The 20,244-nt window shown below is 48.7% G+C and overlaps 7 protein-coding genes across 7 annotated transcripts; 2 read left to right on the top strand and 5 right to left on the bottom strand.

Moving 5' to 3' along the window:
* Positions 1 to 240: 240 nt before the first annotated feature.
* On the bottom strand, positions 241 to 2,738 carry BDW43DRAFT_239668 (peptide MFS transporter). Its single transcript, XM_032039650.1, has 3 exons — positions 2,506 to 2,738; positions 1,862 to 2,408; positions 241 to 1,806 (listed from the first exon to the last, which is right to left on the bottom strand). The coding sequence occupies exons 1-3, from the start codon at positions 2,538 to 2,540 to the stop codon at positions 622 to 624; spliced, it is 1,767 nt and encodes a 588-aa protein (XP_031903307.1). The 5' UTR covers positions 2,541 to 2,738; the 3' UTR covers positions 241 to 621.
* Positions 2,739 to 5,628: 2,890 nt separating this feature from the next.
* BDW43DRAFT_267019 (non-canonical purine NTP pyrophosphatase) lies at positions 5,629 to 6,787 on the bottom strand. The gene is made up of 4 exons (XM_032040942.1): positions 6,336 to 6,787; positions 6,155 to 6,228; positions 5,743 to 6,001; positions 5,629 to 5,690 (listed from the first exon to the last, which is right to left on the bottom strand). Exons 1-3 carry the CDS (start codon positions 6,513 to 6,515, stop codon positions 5,815 to 5,817), a joined length of 441 nt encoding a protein of 146 aa, XP_031903308.1. The 5' UTR covers positions 6,516 to 6,787; the 3' UTR covers positions 5,629 to 5,690; positions 5,743 to 5,814.
* A 588-nt stretch (positions 6,788 to 7,375) lies between these two features.
* Positions 7,376 to 8,982, bottom strand: BDW43DRAFT_323615 (T6SS phospholipase effector Tle1-like catalytic domain-containing protein; the record flags this gene model as incomplete). The annotated part of the gene is made up of 2 exons (XM_032049788.1): positions 7,376 to 8,715; positions 8,889 to 8,982. 2 exons carry the CDS (start codon positions 8,980 to 8,982, stop codon positions 7,376 to 7,378), a joined length of 1,434 nt encoding a protein of 477 aa, XP_031903309.1.
* A 2,942-nt stretch (positions 8,983 to 11,924) lies between these two features.
* Positions 11,925 to 13,557, bottom strand: BDW43DRAFT_267022 (eukaryotic translation initiation factor 4E). The gene is made up of 3 exons (XM_032040943.1): positions 13,023 to 13,557; positions 12,886 to 12,957; positions 11,925 to 12,818 (listed from the first exon to the last, which is right to left on the bottom strand). The coding sequence occupies exons 1-3, from the start codon at positions 13,224 to 13,226 to the stop codon at positions 12,351 to 12,353; spliced, it is 744 nt and encodes a 247-aa protein (XP_031903310.1). The 5' UTR covers positions 13,227 to 13,557; the 3' UTR covers positions 11,925 to 12,350.
* A 142-nt stretch (positions 13,558 to 13,699) lies between these two features.
* BDW43DRAFT_239765 (Mpv17/PMP22 family protein) lies at positions 13,700 to 14,955 on the bottom strand. Its single transcript, XM_032039651.1, has 5 exons — positions 14,750 to 14,955; positions 14,633 to 14,687; positions 14,469 to 14,574; positions 14,085 to 14,390; positions 13,700 to 14,027 (listed from the first exon to the last, which is right to left on the bottom strand). The coding sequence occupies exons 1-5, from the start codon at positions 14,758 to 14,760 to the stop codon at positions 13,984 to 13,986; spliced, it is 522 nt and encodes a 173-aa protein (XP_031903311.1). The 5' UTR covers positions 14,761 to 14,955; the 3' UTR covers positions 13,700 to 13,983.
* A 205-nt stretch (positions 14,956 to 15,160) lies between these two features.
* On the top strand, positions 15,161 to 16,711 carry BDW43DRAFT_267030 (40S ribosomal protein uS5). Its single transcript, XM_032040944.1, has 3 exons — positions 15,161 to 15,520; positions 15,702 to 15,959; positions 16,018 to 16,711. Exons 1-3 carry the CDS (start codon positions 15,260 to 15,262, stop codon positions 16,273 to 16,275), a joined length of 777 nt encoding a protein of 258 aa, XP_031903312.1. The 5' UTR covers positions 15,161 to 15,259; the 3' UTR covers positions 16,276 to 16,711.
* A 1,485-nt stretch (positions 16,712 to 18,196) lies between these two features.
* BDW43DRAFT_298099 (uncharacterized protein) lies at positions 18,197 to 20,161 on the top strand (the record flags this gene model as incomplete). The annotated part of the gene is made up of 10 exons (XM_032044509.1): positions 18,197 to 18,214; positions 18,346 to 18,441; positions 18,510 to 18,541; positions 18,583 to 18,667; positions 18,701 to 18,910; positions 19,040 to 19,129; positions 19,264 to 19,486; positions 19,552 to 19,853; positions 19,965 to 20,071; positions 20,134 to 20,161. The coding sequence occupies 10 exons, from the start codon at positions 18,197 to 18,199 to the stop codon at positions 20,159 to 20,161; spliced, it is 1,191 nt and encodes a 396-aa protein (XP_031903313.1).
* Between the last annotated feature and the right edge of the window lie 83 nt (positions 20,162 to 20,244).

Genomic DNA, 20,244 nt, shown 5'->3' on the forward strand with positions numbered 1-20,244 from the left:
TTATATATATGCGTTTGAAGTGTTGAGGTGCCCCGTATATAGCAATTATTGTTTGTCCTGTAAGGGAGACGGATACGGGGTACATAAAGTACTTATACTTATTTGTGTATGTAGTTATGTACTCCGTACTTTGGACTTTAAGTTGAATAGGGTTTCTCGTATGTATCGACCTCTGTGGTCATTGGAAGATAGGAAGGTAGCAGTCCGATTTGTGATGGAATCTTGTCATCAAGAACGTGGTGGTCCCACTCTTAGTTAATTAAATTAGTTCGGGGTTTGGGTTCCATGTAATCAAGTGCGGGTCCCAATGGTGAGACAATCTCCGTCGGACGAGGTCCGGGATCCTTTGTTGAACTTGAGGCAAGTGGTTCTAATCTGAGTCATTTCGATGGCAAAGATGGGAAAGAGTATTGAATGAGTCAAGTGTTCATTGATTCAACGTGATCAAACGTGAATTCGTATATACATTATCTCGTTATACTCCTCTCATCTGCTCAGCAGGTGCTCTGACGCGAAGCCGCGCGAGATCGAGTATGTCCACAACCGGTCAAGAACGAGAAATTAGTATCTATGTGTAAAAAAAAAAAAGGCAAAAGTAAACATTATAGTACAATAACAAGATTATGCATGATTCTCCTCTTCCTTCTTCTTCTCGGCCTCCTGCTGGTGAGGCATAGAGGGGTCGGGATCTTCAGCATCGAGGGCGTTCATCTCATCTTCCGTGTAGTTCAAGTGGTGGTACACAATGTAGAAGATGATACCGGCAAGGAACGAAGCGACGGCAAGGCCCACGAACATCCACAAGATGGCAGGATCGTACGCGGCTGGAGTAAGGGCCTCAGCAATAGCAGAGCCGAAGGCGTTGGTGAGCAGGTACATCGACTGCACGAACGACTTCATGGACGGGGGGGCCTTGGTGTAGGCGTACTCAAGACCGGACACTGAGGCGAAAATCTCGGAGATACCGATGAATACGTAGGCCGGGGTCTGGATGGCAATATGAACACGGTTTCCGGTGGTCTTTCCATCGATAATAGAGGCGTCGCAACCCGGGTGCTCGTAGCATGGCCCGGCGGAGTAAATAAGATGCTGAACAATAGCGGCGTACATCATGGCCAGGGAGGCAACCACGAAACCGAGGGCGATACGAGTGATAGGGCGGAACTGAATGTGGAAACGGCGGAGCACGGGATAGACAGTAAGCTCTAGGATGGGGATGAAGACAATGATGGAGATGGGGTCAAAGTTCTGCATCAAATCGTTGGGAACGCCGTGGCCATCCATCTGATCGGCCTGGGTGACGAAGTTACCCGAGAACTGACCATAGACAACCCAGTAGATAGGGTAAAAGGCAAAGACCTTGCAGGCAACCAGGGCACGCTTGAGCTCGTCGATGAAGTGGTCATCCCAAGGCAAGTTGGTCCTTGCCTTGCGGCCGCCATGCTCGGCCTGCCAGGTGGGCTTGGGTGCATCCATGTTGCGGTTGATGACCATAATCCACAGCGCCTTGAAGGCGTTGGTGATAACGGATCCCTGGGGAGGACGGACGACGTAATACTTGCGTCCGATGATCAGAACGCAAGAGCCACAAGCGAACATGCACAGACAGAGCAAATAGGCGGACCAGAAGCCGATATCTCTTTCCATATAGGGTGTCGCTAGCAAGGAGAGAGAGCCAACGTTGATACAACCGTAGAAGATCATGTAGATACGCTGGATAGTGAGGGCAGGATCAATGACGACCCGCTCGCCGGTCTTGGCAATGGTCTTAATAGCCATCTTCTTCCGCTTGTATTGATCGGCGATCTAGATGATAGTTTAGTATGCGACCACTCTACAGTGACGCTCATAGGGTACTTACCAGGGGAGCCACATTACTCTTGATACCACCAGTTCCAAGACCAACAATCAGAATGGCTACAATGAAGCCTCCCAAACCAGCACCGTGCTCAAGGGATGAGGGAATCGATGTGCACACCAAGATGAGCAAACCAATCATATAGACGATGGAGAAAAGGACAATAGTCTTGTATTTGCCAAGGTACTGATCGGCGACAATAGCACCGATGATAGGAGTGACGTAGCACCAGAACTGGTTGAAGGTCGTCAAACCCGTCGCACCCTGGTGACCAAGACCAAGGGCGCCACGTCCTTTACTGCCATCCAGAGGAAGATTCGCGTAGTTCTGGAACAGACCGCTCATACCGTAGTAGGTGAAACGCTCGCACAGTTCGACAACGGCGACGAGCCAGGCCGAGAGGGGCAGGTTCTCCGCAATATGGCGCAAGTTCTTGACCTCATCCTGATTGGGTTCTTCACCATCAGCGGTAGGCCCCAGAGCCTTTTCGTTTGCCTCGAGGACATCCTTCTCATCGACCATATGGGTAGAGTTGTATTGGGCCTGTTGTCTACACCATTGTTAGCTTTGTACCGAAGGACAAGATACATGGTTGCGAGAGAGTGTTGGGGGGGGGGCAACGAGCGAAAAGAGCAGACGGCACATACTGAGTCACCTCAACATCATGATCTGCTGTAGACATTGTGGAGAGGGCCAGGCAAGGTAATCCCCAAGAACAAGAGGGGATAGTTTTAGGACAGAAATTCCTCTCAACGGTTGCGCACGAGATCAAGAACTCTGGAAGGAAATGAGAGCCACCTTATATTCCCGTTCTTTTAGTGGGAAGACCTTAGTCTGGGATCCAATGCGGGACCGTCTTATCATTCGAAGCGACCTATGCGATCGACCCAACGCTGGGAGGCTCCATCGGCAAAATTACGGCGAGAAATCCAGAGGGAAATGGGAGGGTTAGTTTAGCGTGCCCTCGGATGTAACCCCAAACGAGAAGATGCAAAGGTATGACAAGATATGACAAGAACGGTTAAGCATCCGCCCAGGCGCTTGTGATTGGCTGGGCGTCGTCGTTCTCGAAGGCCAGCTCAGGATTTTCGAACCAGTCGGAGTTTACCGACCGGTGAATGGACAAAAAAGAGGAAAAAGATGGGAAGGAAAAAAAAAAGATTTCCCCTTTCTATCAACTGGTCCGTCCCATGTTCTCCAATGGACATTAGAAAAAGTTTTTTTTCTCTCATGATCTTTTGCCCCCTTTCGTGATCACACATGATATGTATGATTGATGCAAGGTTTTTTTTTTTCCCTCCGTTTTTGCTTTGTTTCTTTTCCTTATCAATATTGGGGGCAAAACCAATATCGCCATTCCCGGTCAGCAAATGAATGTCTTTGATCAGCTCCTCGGTTGCGGCACGCGCCCTGCATCAATCAACACTCAAACGCCACTCGGTATATCCGCTTTCGGAAATTTCGTTAGGTAAAATAAATACACCCCAGGGACTTCAAAGTACTCGATTTGCCGTTCAGATTGGAAGATAAGCACGACACATCTCATTCGTAGCACGACAGACCAGCTGTTCGGACTTATCAGCGACTTGAAATCGTCCCATCGATGGGCGGCTCTCCCCGCATGATGGTCAATGGTGGATCCAGTTTGTATGCCTTCAAGATACCCAGACGGGAAGTGATATGCCATAGTCAATGCAACACATGGACGGTCCCCCCGTACTCTGAGATACTATGAGGTAAAAGAATCCTTCCCCAGTTCACGAAGTTTATCGTCCACGTTGTATTCCGTATGTTACCTACCCCAGAAAGGCGGAGGGAAAGGCAACCCAATCCGTGATAGACCCATCAGCCATGCAGGTCGCATGGCAGTGGGCCAATCATCCGTCCATCATTCGGGATTATGGTGTTTCTAACTCGTGAGGGGAAGTTGAGGGACCCGTATTCCATTTCCCATGAGGCCTGAGGGAGATAACCGTCGACTAGTAAAATTGGTATCTGGGGAGGTGGTCACGGAGTTCCATCGGGTGTCCGACCGGGTCAAGCCGCCAGGGAGGTCATTTCGCTTGGGGCTGGCTTCAGTAAACAGTGGACGGGATCCGATTCCCTGGGGTGGTGTTTAAGAAAGCATATCTGTCATTGAAAACCAGTCAGAGCGCGATAAAAACATAATATTAATATTCAATAATATCTCCCTTCATTAAGAAAGGGGAAAGTCCAATGAGGGGAAATAAATGAAAAGGGTCAGCAGGCAGGTCAGCTAGATCGGAGGACAGCGGCCGATGAGATTAAGTATTCGAGGCCTTGACGCCTTATCGCCCAGGCCGCGCCTTCCGACTTCGCTCTCACACCTTTTCTCCAACTCCCACTCATGCGTCGCCGGGGCTAACATCTTGGAGTTTAGTGGCCTTACCTGTCCAACAACCATTTAGCTTGTCCATGCTCGTCTCAAGCTGCGGGCGTATCCGTCCCCATGTGTGCATATAGCTATCTTTGCTCCTTTGGTGGGCGATAGCGGCGGTTCCCGTGTCCATTCTTGATAGTCTGACGCGATCACAACAGAGGAAATGTCACCTCTGGATTAGGGGGGTGATCCTCCTTTTTATCTTTTCCTACCATTCGGTTCGAACCAAGCTCGCTTCCCCGCATTCAGTATTGAGCGGCGCGATGGCGAGCTTGTGATACCGTTAGCTCTATCTGGGCGTTGTTGACTTTCTTGGCTGGAGATAATGACTGGATAGGAAAAACTTGGCGTTGAATGGCGAGCTTGGTAGCCTATTGAGACGTCGCAAGCGAAGTCAACCTAGCCTTCGTTTTGACGTCAAAGGATCCTGGTATTGAGATATATCGCATGCCCAATGCAACTGGTCAATGGCAGCCTATGTCCTCGGAACGAATGACTGGGACTTTGTATGTATATTGGAACGGTACCCTAAGGTCGGAATAGCCCTTGCAACCTATAACCATCCCCGATTGCGCTGCTTGAATTGATTGGGCTGTCGGCATTGATATACGGAGATAGGTCTAGGTTCACACACCTGCATAGAACTACTCATATCTTGCGCGACATTCTATTCCGATAATTACCCATCAGGCTAGCACAACGTTCTCTCTTAGAGAAATGACCAGACCGACCGGCCTTACTGGATATTGACGCCGATGCCAGAGATGTGCAATACTTTATTAGCGCGATTGAGTCACCCTGGGTCCACCACTCCACTGATCGGACAGTGTCTGGCCAGTAGATCATTTAAGTTTAGTAAATACGGTCCCGGAGTTGTACTATATGTCCGGTTGCGCTCAAAAATGGGAGACCATAGATAACGGAATAGCCGGACTGGCTGCATGGTAGTTAGAAATTGCACCATTCAGTATGATTCTAATGTTATGTTTACTAGCCTTTACAGGTCCTGTAAATGTATTAGGCTGATTATATGTCCCCAAATTAGTTTCAAGCATGTTGGAGTAGCCTCAATTGCGAATGTGGGAAACATGAATATATATCGGCCGAATAAGGACAGTCAAACAGAATAAACGTGCAGAAAACGAACAATCGAGAATGCCAGGACAATGTAAAGCCATCTGGACTTAAACTTTCTATAAAGCCAACGGTCTATAAAATATAACCCACAACCCCTAATCAGCCTCTTTAGCCCCCTGAAACCACTCCCTGAACTTCACCAACGCCTTAAACCGATGAGACAGTCCATTCTGCCCGAATTAGTACACAGCCTTAGAGTATCACAATGACCACTGAAGATCAGAGAACCCACCTTCTTGCCAACCTCCATCTCGGCCAATGTTTCTCCTTCGACCTCGAAAATCGGCTCCCAACCTGCCAACATCAGGAACAACCTTACTATCTATATTGAAGAGATACACCTTACCAAACGAAGAATTACCCCTAGCTGGGACAATTCGCCCCTTTATCGCGTACAGTTAGGTTTCAAACCAACCAATCATAGTATGATCCGTGTACTATCGAAACCAAAGTAACACACCTGCAACCGCCCCTGGAAAAGCAAAGGCTCATGTCCCAGCCCCGGCGAATATCCAAAAGTACACACTGCATCAGCAGATTTGTCATCAAAGGCCGCGAGAATCTTGTTGAGCCCTTCATTTCCTATCGTGTCCACGAATGCTTTGCTTCACCTCATACATATAGCGACATAACAATGTTAGCTCTTCACCTCCCTTGACACGCCCAATTACCCAACAAAGACACAAACAACCCCCAAAATCAACCCCCAAATCCCAAAAGCAGAAAAAGAACAAAAAAAAAGAAAGGAAAGAACATACACATAAGCCCCCGGCAGGCCCCCCAAAGCCTTCATCTCCAGCGCCGAATCCTCAACCAACACCGGGCCACCAATCTACAAAAACCATATTAAATCAGCATCATTCGCCACACATACCCAACCCAGCGCTTCGCGCCCCCCAAAGCAAACTTAGAACTCCAGGGTCAAAGAAAGAACCTTACCCTCTCAGCCGCAGCTCGGCATTTCTCCCGCGTGATCTCTTCAACACTACCCTGGATCTCAGGGAGATTGATATCTAAAACTTCGAGCGGGGTGGTGGACAGGATGGCTTTTACTTCTAGGACTTTGTTTTTGTTACCTGTCACGAAGATTAGGGGCGTAGGTGTGTCGGTCTCTGTCATTTTGGGTGGGATTGGATTGTGACTCAGGTCGTTGGGTATGACTTGGCTATGATATGTACTAATGGAGGAGCAAGGAGTGGATCTGATTAGGTTGGATTATATGTACTGTATGCATTGACTAGGTCATGTGATTGGCGTTTGGTGTTATTTTTCTTTATTGTGAAAGAATAGGTGGTGTTTATTTTTTTATAGGAGGTTATTGGGTTGTAATGCTTATTATTATGGAAGTTATGGGGATCGTTAGGATCAAATTGATATACAATGTATTGATGTATCGTGGTAATAAAGTGCGTGGACCGCTTAGATTAAAGTATTCCAGTAGATTTAATGCCGAGTCAATGCCGAATACGGCAGTCTTACTCCGTACTCCGAGGCGAGGTCGTGACTCATAAGGCTGGGCGAGAACTTCGAGACCGCGAGATCGGAGGGACAATCAGGTGCCTGAGGCAGTGAGTGAACATCGGCGCTGGAAATTGGTCCAAGAATGAGAGAGATGACAAAGGGAAAGACGACCGCTAACACAAACACCATGCACATTCGTGCTCTGCCTTGTTACCCCATATTCCGTGGAGAAAGAAATTGATATTGGCGATATACCAAAGCCTCTAACTTGAAGGACCATAAGACTTGGTCCATCTGCCAATAGATCCAAGAAAGGAGATAAGAGAATCAATGTACTCAGAAAATTCCCCAATTCTGACAATGAAGTGACGCGAAGCAATTATAGCTAGTCAATATATGCTGCGCTTTCCGCAGAAAGTTTTGTAGCGAACCCATCCTAGAGCAATTCCACTTCCGTGCACAGCCATATCTCGGCGAGCAAGACTCCTCCAAGGTACTCATTAAGGAAAATCATAAAACTAGTTCCGGACATACGACTCCCGCACGCGATCGCCCTTATGGCTCCAGATTTTCCACTCCCCAATTCCAAATTGGGCGATGGCTTTACTCTTCAAAGCTGAAGGGTCCCCCAGAATAAGATTCGCTGGCCGGTAGGTGGTGTCGGCTTGCATTCGCTCAATCGCAGAGACGTGGATCTGCGCATACTTTGGGATGTCTCGCATCTTTCCCCGATGTAGCGGCCACCGAGTAGCTTTCCACCCGCCGTCTAGTTGTAGCACCATGCGTCGGAATGGTATATACTCCATCAGATTCCATGAGCGGGCTGCGCCGACTGAGACCCCCTCACCCGACTTGAGATAATCATGCAGTATGCCCTTTGTGCTCGAAAGATGAAGCGACCTTTCAATGTCACCAGTGTTGTCCTCAGTCGGGTTTCCATTTTCCCCGTTACTAGAATCATCAGTCTCTTGCCTCTCACTACTCATAAGCTGCTTGAGCTTGTCTTGGTCGAACTGGAGCCCAGCACGCTGAGCCTCCTGCACCATCCAAACGAGTGGCCCGTGAGACAGCTTCCATGCTTCATTCTCACTGAAGTTCCACCCTCCACCTACATCCGCATGGCCACCAGGGAACCACACTTCCTGAATGTCCTGCTCGATTGAATCGCAAGCGACGCTCCCTTCATGGCCGATGTTCTTGCCGGCAAGGATCGGCTTGGGGGGGCCTTGGGTCGGACAAGTTGTCGCAGACTTAATTCTCCATGGCCCTAGGCGCCGACGCGGCCGGAGCCGATACTCTTTTGTGGGATCTATTAGGACCGGGTAGAATTTGACCCTGCGCTCATCGATACTCAGAGCATGTCTGATTATCTTAGACGAAGGTTTGACCTCCGAACTGACCTGGAACTCGGCGGTGCTGTTGACGGTATCGAACAAGCCAAGGAAGTGAACTGGATCCACCGCGCGACAGACTGTTTCGCGGCAGGCCTTCAGAAAATTCCAAGCTTTCACCTTCTCCTCACGCTCGCATGCGTTCGTCCCTCTGATCGTTAGTTTATAGGATGAAAACGCCTCCCAGATGAAGGGGATCATTTCTTCATTGTCGACAGACAGCAAACCGGTATAGTCAAGCATCTCGTTCAGGAAGCGAGCCGTGTATGCTCCGCGGGAGAAACCAAAGATGTAGATCTGGGATCCAGAGCGGTAATGTCGCATGAGAAATCGATAGCCTCCGAGCACATGCTGGTCGAAGGAGACAGCCAAGGCTGAGTCGAGGATCTTGTTGCTGAAGAGTTTACTGTGGCGTCGCATGGGGTTGCTGCTGAGGGAGGTCGGAGCAATCTCGGTTCCAATACCAGCTATTCTGAAGTCAGTATAGAGGTTGCAGCCATGACAGAAGAGGGTTCGGTACGCTGATAGTAGCAGTCTGCATCTGATGTTAGTACACAAGCACACCTGAGAAGAGGGAATAGGAACATTCATAAGTTATCATCGTCTCGCTTGAGCATGCGGTAAATTTTTAAGATATTGCTCTCGGTGCCATCTGCCTGGAAAGTGTTGGATGTGCCGTCGAAACATAAGACGATGACGCGCTCCGCGGATTGCCTATGTTCAGGGCAGGACATGATCAGCACATTAAAAGGCGACGAGGTTTTTCGGAGGTTATACAACAAGAAAGTTGGAGTGCGACGAGTCTGTCCCTTATAGAGTTTGGATTTCGCCTCCATGAACTAATTGACCTCTCGAAGATTCGGTTCAAAAGCTAGTATTCTCCGCCCCCCTTTCTAGGCGTAAGAAGGTCGATCATCTCCAGCTGATAGTTCATTCCACGCCCCACTGTTGCTTGACTAGCTGGTTACTGCTCGTCCAACCAGCGCTCGAAACTGCAGACGACACGAGAGATCTGCTATCTCCACCATTCTTATCCCTTCCTTTTCCAAATATGCGATCATCCATCAAAAATTTTCTAGTTCGTCACTGTATCCCGCATTCTCGTAAAGGCCAATGCTCAGACCTGCAACACTCAATGAACTGTTGATGCGGATTCGACTCCTCAGGAATTACGGTAGCGAGCAGGTGAAGCTTTGTTTGATACGGTGATGTCAAAGGATATCTGAAACATATACATATATAATCCTAAACTAAATTCCACAACAGAATAAAGCAAGACCAAGTAAATAGTTTAGTATACGGTTTAAAGAGAGGGAGTGGGGAGGGAAGAAAAGGAGATGAGGGCTGCTCAAGCGTCGGAGAGAAGAAAGCAGCTGCTACCAGTGGCAACCACCTTAACTGTGGCTTAACATCAGGACGATGCCTAAGTTTAAACCCAAATGACCCCTACATCCCCTAGCGATCACGTAAGTTGGAACACTGTCCAATAGAGGGGTCCCAATGTTTCGCTCAAGACTCTTATGTATACTATGTCTATTGCAAGAAACGTCAGCAGCTACGCGCAAATCCACTTTCAGGAGCCTGATTTGGAGGGCTAAAGAACTTACCAGACGGTCGGACTTTTCAGATATCTCCTGGATATCGGGGAATTAGAATGTTGGAGACGTAATAAAAAAAATACGGAGTTGATATTCTCCGACTTCTTTCCATGCCCGAGGTCTTTCTTTTTGGAACGCTGCCGTGTGTGAGGGTCTGAATGAGAGTTGAAGTATGAAACCCTCTAGGGGAAAGCAAATTCAATGCCATAGATGCACTGAAAGAATCAAGTCCAGGCCCGAAAAGTACACCTTCTGCATCTTGCTCAACCAAACTTCGTCTCTATAGGACTAGATCATTTTAAGCCACCGTGGTCGAGAACTAACTGAAATAGTCCCTGGTGCGGTAAATGTCCTGGACCTCTTGTAAGTCCGTAGTAGTTAGGCTAGCAAATTTAACTGAATCGGTGCCATGTATTCCTTCAGTAGACGGTGGTCAGCTCGGATTCCTTGAATGTTCGGGAAGTCTGAAGATATTCATATGTAAGCTAACTTCAGTAGATTATTAATCCACTAAAGCTACAACTAACGTCCGCAGGAGAAGACCAGTTCAAAGTGTGTAAAGATCGCAGTGTTATAATTGCATTGTATGACATTCCCTTCCCCGACCCTTTCAACTACAATCAACAGTAGAACAAGGCAAACAGGAAGATATATCCTTCATCATCAAGCCCCAACACCCAAGTCAGCCTAGACTGAGACGATCGGCGTGGTGGCATAGCCATAAGCATTTTTAGTGTATTTCCCAAAGCAGGGAATGTCAAGATGGAATCTAACTGACCAGATTCTTATCAACACAGAGATGCCCCAGGCCCGACCACCCACCCATTCTTAGGGCCATGAAACACTGGAAGGGCTAGTGCTGCGGGATAGCACCACAGACTTAAATTGTCACAAAAACAGTTGTAGCTAGTAAAATCGCCGTAGTTAGCACAAGTTGGAAACAGGAGAGACAGACATTCTACTCGCCAGATCTGATTCGAGACGACATTGTCCCAGGCCCGACCCAACCACCCAACCATGGGGCCCAGAGAGCTAGACGATCGGTTAGTGCTGGCAGGTTAGTACTCCAGACCCTACCCAACCACCCTACCAAGGCCTGAATGCTACAGGTTGAAAAAAAAAAAATTTGGTCCCAGGCCCGCCCAACCACCCAACCACCGGGACCCGGGAGCCTACAGTCAGGAGTGAAGAGAGAGTGAGGAAAGGGGCGCGTTGAAGCCTGTAGCGGATTCATACGACGCGAGCTATTCAGTGGGCAGAGATGGGGGAGAGGCAGGTGTATGGGAGCATAGAGAGCGAGGAGAGGGGCCTAAGAAAAAGAATTAATAGCAACACTGAGAAGGAAAGACGAGTAACACTTACAGCTCCTACATTGCAGAATCCCAACGGCCAGTGGATCCGGAGCAGATCCATACAATCCGAGCTCTATAGTGAGCAGAGGAGGGGAGAGGAAATGAATGTGCTATGGAAGGTAGAGAGCGAGTAAAGGGGTTCTCACAAATGCAGTCAGCTAACACCACAGAACGTCTAAGGGAAGTGTTACTTACAGCTCCTACATCGCAGGAACCCAACGGGTTAAAGTTCTGAAGCAGATCCATACGACGCGAGCTCTGTAGGGGCAGAGGAGAGGGGGAGAGGGCGAAGAAGTAGAGATAGTCCCACAACACAGCCAAAACGCAACACGAAGTCGAGGATGACACCCGACCGAATGATTGATCCTCGCACTTCCAGTTCTGGCACTTGAAGAAGTGGACGGATATGTCGTGGATCGTTGCATCTAGTCGGTTGTGACGACCCAGCTGACGCTACAGGGACTGGGGGCAGAGAAAAGATGGGAGATGAGGTGGACGGTGCAGGGCTGGGAGTGTAAGGTTGAGGAAAGAAGAAAGAAAGTGGGAGGGAGGAGCAGAAGAGATGAAAAGAAGGTAGGTAGGCCATCGCTACATCATTCACGGTGTCAGGTGAATCAAAGATGCAGTGAATACTATCATGATTGCCTGTTTCAGACATTTCCAAGGAAAATTTCTACACAATGACGGCAAGTTCGTGTCACAAGACTTTTGCAGAGCGGGAGAGTAGGTAAAAGAAATTTCCATTGCTAATGCACGGTATCTATAGAGAAGACTCGCGAACTAAAGAACATAAGGCATGATCACGAGTAACAGGCATAGTATAAACCAATATGAAACACTTTTTTTTTTTTGTTTTCCCCATTCAAAGGTTCCCCTTGTTCAGCCGGTAATCAAAGACTGTGGTCGAATAGCAAATGGTATAAACCTCGTCATACGTACGGAGCAGATACATGCCGTCGACGTCTACGATCGATCAATCATCACTGTAGTCCTAGCGAGAGCGGGATCCCAGCCAGTATCCTTTCCTTCATGATAACCCGTTCGCAATCGTTATTGGCCATGATCATAGATTTTCTATCATCTCGTAACAAGAGAAGCGGCATTCATCTGGAATAGATCGTAAATGTGAAGCGCCCCGGATTCGTATACGCTTTAAACAGTGTACTTGGCCTTCGCCCTCGTGCTACCACTGTGTGCACTGTCCGTGTGTCCCGAGAACTCCACAACTTCCGACTCTTTCAGACGGAGAACATCCTTGAACCGGCGGCCGATGGACTCAAGAACCTCCTTGCCCTGGGCAGGTGTACGGGCGTTCTTGTCGCCCGGAATGCTCTTGCCCACAGTCCGTGTCCACAGACCGACACGGTAAAATCCCTTACGCACATTCACAACGACTCCCATAACCTCGCTGTCACCGTCATTCTCGAGAGTCTCGCCAATGGCTGCCAGTTGGGCATGGAGCCACAGATCATCGATCGGTACGGAACGCTTGTCTTTGAAGGAATACGACCACTTGCCGCCGTGCTTGTTCTGAGGATCTTCCCACTCAGGTCGGATACCCTTCTTGAAAAGGTGATAGTCTGCTTTGAGGCCCAACTCGGAGGTCGGTGTGATGTTGTTCTGATGAGAGCGTCCATGTGGGTCAGCAAACAATTGAATTTCGAACGATGACAGGAAAGAGGCATACGTAGATTCCCCAGAATTCTTCAACCGAGTTAAATGTGACAACTTCCTTCAAGAGGTCGTTCCAGTTATCGCCCTGTACATCGAACATATCGTTAGTGATGGCCCTCTTCAGTCCACCGGCGGGAAGAGCACGCATACCTTGCCGCTAGGAGGCTTGGTGAACCACAGGGTCCATTCATGCATGAGAGGATGCTTCACGTTGAAGTTTTCCGGGTCATGGAACACTGTGATGTTGTCGCCATTTGTCTTCTCAGTCTCTTCCCTCTGCTCGGGGGCGGCAACACCGGGCGCGGTGTTCTCGTCATTCACCGGTACGGGACCGTTTTCAGCAACAGCGGCCATTATGGATGTGAATAATCGAAATTAAATCGAAATTAAAGGGGTAATGAAGTCAAGCGAAAACGACGCGAGCGACGTTGCGGTGATCGAAAGGCCGGAAACGCTGTCGGAGGGGCGAGGAAAAAGTCTCGGTAGGCGAAGGCAAATTTTGTGTTAGCCGTTAGGAAAGAGCAACCCCGGCAAACGAGAGGGATATCAAAGTGGTTGGTGCGCGGCGATCCTGTTGTATTTGAGCGTCTGCTCCAGGCAGAATCACGGCGTCCGTCGTTTTCTGAAAAGGGTGGATAACACTGTGGAAAGGACAATCCGAAGTTTTGAAGCGTTTGGAGATGCGGCAGCTTGACGACAGTGCAACTTTTCCCCTTTGGGCGACGGTACCTTTCTAGGCCTCCTATAGGCTGCGGCTCTCCCCAAACCCCAGCCCTAATATTTGATCAGTCAAATGGCTACTACTAGAGATCCAGATCATGAAAAAGTAGCTTCTAAATATAATTTTCTATATACCCGCAGAAATATAGTACAATAACGGCCAAAATATACCCGGTTTAGCCAAGCACGTCTATTTTTACCCGAATTGTTCTAGATGTTGCGCCCCAAAATGAAAAAAGGGAAGGGAAAAGTGAGATAACGAAGAAGTGCAAAAAAAAAAAACATCTATGGCCCCGGAAACAAGCCCAAAAAGTCTTTGATGTATCAGCTGTATAATCAAGGGGTATCTCTAAATGCAAGGTCTCCAAAATATTGAAGAAAGGGGGTGCAGTTATTTATCGCCGCTATTGATCATGCTCAGAAGGCAGTTCCAGCCTAAAACAGCCAATGTCAGCACTATGTGAAACCTTTGCTAAAGATGAGGGAGCATACCCAAGCTGACCAAATTAACAACGAGCACACGATATTCCAGTGGCACAATAGCGAAGTTGACACCTTGAACAAGGGGCCAGATGGTCAAGTTGGCCTTGTAGCTGGGAAGGAAGCTGTTACGCAACTTCTCAATGGGGTCTGAGCCTTCCATGATGGCCATGGAGGTCAAGAAGCAAGTAAGATGGGTCGGAGTGAACAGACACTGATCTGCGGCAACACGGGCAACAATAGTGGCCTTGCTGTTCTTCAAGACCACGTTACGTTGAAGGAAGCCGTACCAGGTGGTGGCAGCAGGCCCAAAGATTGCTATACAGATCAGTAAACAATTCAACAGAGACAAAAGGATTCCGATCAATAGGGAGAACATAATCAATAAAGACCTACCTCCACCGTATAGGGCCATGCGGCCCGTTCTAGCAAAGTCATGCTTCTCAAAACCCTTGCGATCGACTAGCTGCTGGGCAAGCACATCACCGCTACCAAAGAGCACCTGTCACGCGTCAGAAAGAAGACAAATTTTATTTTCGGAATTGGAAACAAGAGCATACAGCACTGGTCACACTGGCTGTGAGAATGGGCTGCTTCGCCAACTTGGTCTGATACCTGAATAGAGAGATAAAGTTTTAGCGCCAGGAACCGAACAGGTTGCGGAGCGGAAGACGTACCAGCGAAGCATCTTGTTGGTAACGGGGAAATAAGGGTCAATTGGGATGGAGGAAGTTCAATTGAGCACGGCGATGGCTGTCCCAGTGAGAAAAAGATTGATCAAGGGAAGGTGGATGGGGGAATCGAGAAGAAAAATGTCTAGACAGGATAACAAAGAAATAACTTGACATATGCACCAAACGACACATGACCCCCCCAGACCGCCGATAAGAATAGCAGGATCGCAACAATCAGCGCCACGCCCGCAAACTATTGGAGTGAAAATCTCCCAATGGGGTAGGCCGACGTCACCTGACGTGGGCGCCAGCGGGTTGCCCAAACGGGTTCACCGCCTAGGGTATAGGGTTTGCGTGGGCTCGGTTAGCGCACGAAATTTCCGTGAGCCAAACAGTTGTGTGTGGATAGTGAGAGCGAAAGTCAACCTCGACGTCGACAACCCCTCAACGACACCCTCCCGTCCGTTACCTCTCCCCGTACGGTTCATTTTCAACTCGCCATATATATCCAACATGGCTGACGCTGCTCCTCGTGGACGTGGAGGATTCGGTTCCCGCGGTGACCGTGGTGGTGATCGTGGCCGTGGCCGTGGTCGTCGTGGTCGTCGTGGCCCCAAGGAGGAGAAGGAATGGCAGCCCGTCACCAAGCTCGGTCGTCTCGTCAAGGCCGGCAAGATCACCAGCATGGAGCAGATCTACCTCCACTCTCTGCCCATTAAGGAGTACCAGATCGTGGACTTCTTCCTCCCTAAGCTCAAGGATGAGGTCATGAAGGTACGAAGCGAATTTTTCATTCGGAGGAAACATAAGCCAGTGGAATTCGTGCGAATGCGCCGATTTGTGTAATTGGGGAAGCGCTGTCGAAATTGATACACGCCAGATGGGATTCGGATGAATATCAGGGAAATCTCATATAGCAGCCGCTGACGGTTTATTTCTTTTTTCCACATTACAGATCAAGCCCGTCCAGAAGCAGACCCGTGCCGGTCAGCGTACCCGTTTCAAGGCCGTCGTTGTCATCGGTGACTCTGAGGGCCACATCGGTCTCGGTATCAAGACCTCCAAGGAAGTCGCTACCGCCATCCGTGCCGCCATCACCATTGCCAAGCTCAGCGTTCTCCCTGTCCGTCGTGGTTACTGGGGTACCAACCTTGGTGAGCCTCACTCTCTGCCCGTTAAGCAGAGCGCCAAGTGTGGTTCCGTCTCCGTCAGAGTATGTTACGAAATGCGCGATCTCCCGGTATCATGAACAGCATGCTAATCCATAACAGCTTATCCCCGCTCCCCGTGGTACCGGTCTAGTTGCCTCCCCCGCCGTTAAGCGTCTGCTCCAGCTTGCCGGTGTCCAGGATGCCTACACCAGCTCCTCCGGTTCTACCAAGACCCTCGAGAACACTCTCAAGGCCACCTTCCTTGCCGTCATCAACACCTACGGCTTCCTTACTCCCAACCTGTGGAAGGAGACTAAGCTCATCCGCAGCCCTCTTGAGGAGTTCAGCGATGTCCTGCGTCAGGGCAAGAAGTACTAGATTATTAGTGCCGTGACGGGGAATAAACTTGCATGATTGTTATTTTTTCTTGAACCATTTTTCCTACGGGATTTCTACTTTTTTTTGGCTGTAGGATCGGAAAAGCTGGAATGAACTTCTTATCTCACGCTCTGCTACGCTACTTACGGCCATGGATGTAATTACGGGAGGGACAACTAAAAAAGAAATAGCGTGAAGTGAATGAAGCTTCCTTTTCGCCAGTCACGATCTCTTTAAATAAATCATGTGGGAAGATATCGCTCTGTAAATGCTGCACCCCGCAATTAGATGATTTAGATACGGCCTACATTGTCTACTTATCGGGTGACAAGTAGTAACTGATAACTAGACCCTTGATGATCCATGATCATCAAACTACTGTCTTTGGTAGAACCATTATTCACATCATGACATAAAAGTTTTGTCCATTGCAGAATATTCCTCTAGGCTTAAATCAAGAATTGAAAATTTCAAACTTGGTTAGATTTACGGAGTAGTGAGTTTATGACCTTCGAGGAATGAGTTCATGTGGAGAAGTATTATATATATCCGCAGTAACTATATATCACGTCCTATCACGTCCGTGCGCTTGTCCAAGATGGAATGTTTGGAGAACACAAACGAACTTAAATAAAATCAATTGAAATATCTTATGAATGCAAAGATGAAAGGAATAGTTTACATTTGGATTTACGGAACATAAATATTTTTCACAATGTACGCTATCAACCAATTCTGCCAGAACGTCCGCGTCTACAACACATTAACGAGTCCAAGGTTAGGTTCACCGCAACATAAGCCTGATCTCAACAAGGCTTTCCAACTTAAAGTAATCGGATATATCGGAAAGTATAAGAGAGACTCTGGAGCGCGTGGCTGTAGTGGTATCCCTGCGGCGGGTACTTCCATGTCACTTTCTTTTGCCTATGTCATATTTTAACAATTGCAAATTCGCTCGATGTATCAAGTGAGTTCTGCAATTTTTTTTTCTGCGGGATAATTGAGCATGACTTAGGCATAAGTTGCCACGCAATACCACCATAAGAGGCGGTCAAATCTGGCGGATTGATTGATTTATTTTTCTTTGAGAGATATATATATATATACGTTCAGTGGACACGAAAAGTGTGGAATAGATTATGAATTGATATTGAGAAAGATCGCTCAGCAAAGTTATTTGATATCGATGTCGGGTTTTTGGTGCTCAATTTGTGGATTCTATACTGATCCCCATATTGACTATGACTAGATAATCCGATGCGAGTTGCCTCATACTTTCGAAATTGACCAAGAAGTGAAAATTTTCCTTGTCTGTTGATTTACTAACTACTAGACTAGTCCTGCTAGGTACTAGTAAGATCATTGGAGTGGCTGTGTGATCTCAGATTGGTCCGGTGGCGAGCTGCCATTGGGATTATTTTATCAGATCATCAGATAAGGAGCGGTTGCCCCCCTTGGCCTATCTGCAGATGGATCCCCATCATTTAGTCAGCCAGCGAATGTTGCCCTTAGTCCTTCCATTCATACGATTTTAACGCGATCTAGGGCTGAAGGTTGCGGCACTTGCAGAACCTGCCAATTATGTCGCTGCTTGGCAAGACCTTATGGTGAGAATTCTGCTTTGCGATGCCGTTGACCATTATGAGTGGTGTGCACTAATGTACTATGAACGCTGGAAACTTGACCGAGGACCCAGAGGGAAAATAGTTGTTTAGTGTACCCGTCTAAGCATATTGTACGGAAGTTCCCGACGGAGTAGTGGTATGCTACAGCATTTCTCGTGGAAGGAATTGACTATTTAGCAGCCGATCATTCCTCCGCTCCCGAGTGGATCCATGGACTGAGTTTTGTTTTCACTCTTCAATTTGGGCTCATTTGATAGCCCACTCTTTGTCCGCATTCTGGACATACTCTGCTCATCATGAAGTTCCGACTACCTGTTACCGGATGAGATACTGGTGGAAGTGAAGCGACACCCCGAAGATGAATTGATGAAACCAACGCTGCACCGCAGTCGGTGTCCTATCAAGGGGCTACCTCCCAGGCTGATCAAGTGGATAATGACAAAAGCATCTGGTGAACCCAGAGTTCCAGCATGGTGTGCAGAGCGCGCAGGCTATGACTCAGGCTTGGTCTATGCAGCATTTAATTCTTGCTTATGTGATAGTTAGTGTCATCGAGATGTATTATCTACATTGTCGCGAGTCAATGCTGAGAATAGGATTGACACTAAGATCTGGATTATCTATTTCGTTAAGAATTTCGGGTTCGGGATCATCGGCACACGGACTCCATACATTTTACCAGCTCCTTCCAAGGAACACTTGTTAACTGGCACTACCCTACCACCATCCTGTCGACGCTTGTTGGAGGTCTGTTCAAACTTCCTTATGTCAAGTTAATTGATATCTAGGGCCACCCTCAGGCCTTTGCCTTGATGATCGTCTGTATGCCCGTCGGACTTATCATGATGGCGGGATGCAACAATGTCCAGACATACTGTGCGGCGCAGGTATCCTACTCAGTGGGTTCTACTGGCGTGGACTTCGTCATGACCATCTTCATCGCCGATACGTCCGCTCTCACAAACCGAGCGTTTTGGCTCGCCTTCACCGGATCTCCTTACATTGCTACTGTCTGGGCATACGGCTAGCGATGGAAGACATCATGAACGGCATGGAATGGCGATGGGACTTTGGAATCTGGGCGAATTATTACGCCGGTCATGTTGACGCCACTGTTCTTCCTCTTCTACTACAACCAGTGCAAGGCACAGAAGGCCGGTCTCGTCCTGGAGCGCCACAGCCAGCGCACCGCCCTGGAATCCATCACCCACTACGGGAAGGAGTTTGATGTGATCGGCCTACTCCCCCTCAGTGCCCACTGTTCCTCTTGGCCGTCCAACTTGTACTCAAAGCAGCCGGACGGGTGAAACCCCCCTCCACCCCCCACCACCAAACTGATTATCAGCTTCATCATCATCGGTAGCCTTCGCTAATCGCCTTCCCCCTTTACGAGCGATACGTCGCTCCCGTCACGTTCATCCCCTGGTCGCTCTTACTTAAGCGCACCGTCTTCGTCCGCTACACCATGGCGGCCAGCATTTGCCTCGCCTGGTACCTCTGGGACATCTACTTCTACTCGATGCTGGTTGTAGTCTTCAACCAAAGCCTCACACAGGCCACCTGTTTCATCAACATCTACAGCGGGGGTCCCTGCTTCTGGGTAGTCCCATGGGGATCCTGATCCGCTACAACGGCCGTCTCCGATGGACAGCGCTCTACTTCGGCGTGCCGATCACCGTCCTCGGCGTGGGTCTGATGGTCTACTTCCGCGAACCGGGCGTCAACATCGGGTACATCATCATGTGCCAGATCTTCATCGTGTTCGGCGGAGGCACGCTGGTGATCTGCGAGCAGATGACCGTGATGGCGGTGTCGTCTCAGCAGCATATCCCCGCCGTGCGGGCCATGGAGAGCATGCTCACCAACATTAATAGTGCGGTGGGCAGGAACATTGCCACGGCGCTGTGGGCGGGTGTGTTTCCCCGGAAACTGGAGGAGTATCTCCCAGCGGAGGTGCGGTGTTGGATCTGGCGAATATCTATGGGGATTTGACGGTGCAGGCGTCGTATCCGGTGGGTAGTGCGGCGAGAGATGCGATTAATCGGTCGTATGCGGAGACGGCAGCGGCTGATGCTGATTGCTGCAATGGGTTTGTATACGGTGACATTGGTCTCGGTGATGATGTGGAAAGATGTTAATGTGAGCGAGACTAGGCAGGTGAAGGGGCGGGGGTTTTGTAAGGAGCGATTTAAAGTAAGGGATATATAAGGCCCGGGTGATCGACAGTAAATAGAGTGGAAAGAATTCCCGGTTTGCCGTAGAATAAAGAATCACACCATAATCCGGCTATTGAATACATCCATGTCCATCTGACATAACGGGGTAGACGGAATTGGAATGCTTC

The sequence above is a fragment of the Aspergillus alliaceus genome (genome assembly GCF_009176365.1).
Source record: "Aspergillus alliaceus strain CBS 536.65 unplaced genomic scaffold BDW43scaffold_8, whole genome shotgun sequence".
Classification (NCBI taxonomy): Eukaryota; Fungi; Ascomycota; class Eurotiomycetes; order Eurotiales; family Aspergillaceae; genus Aspergillus; species Aspergillus alliaceus.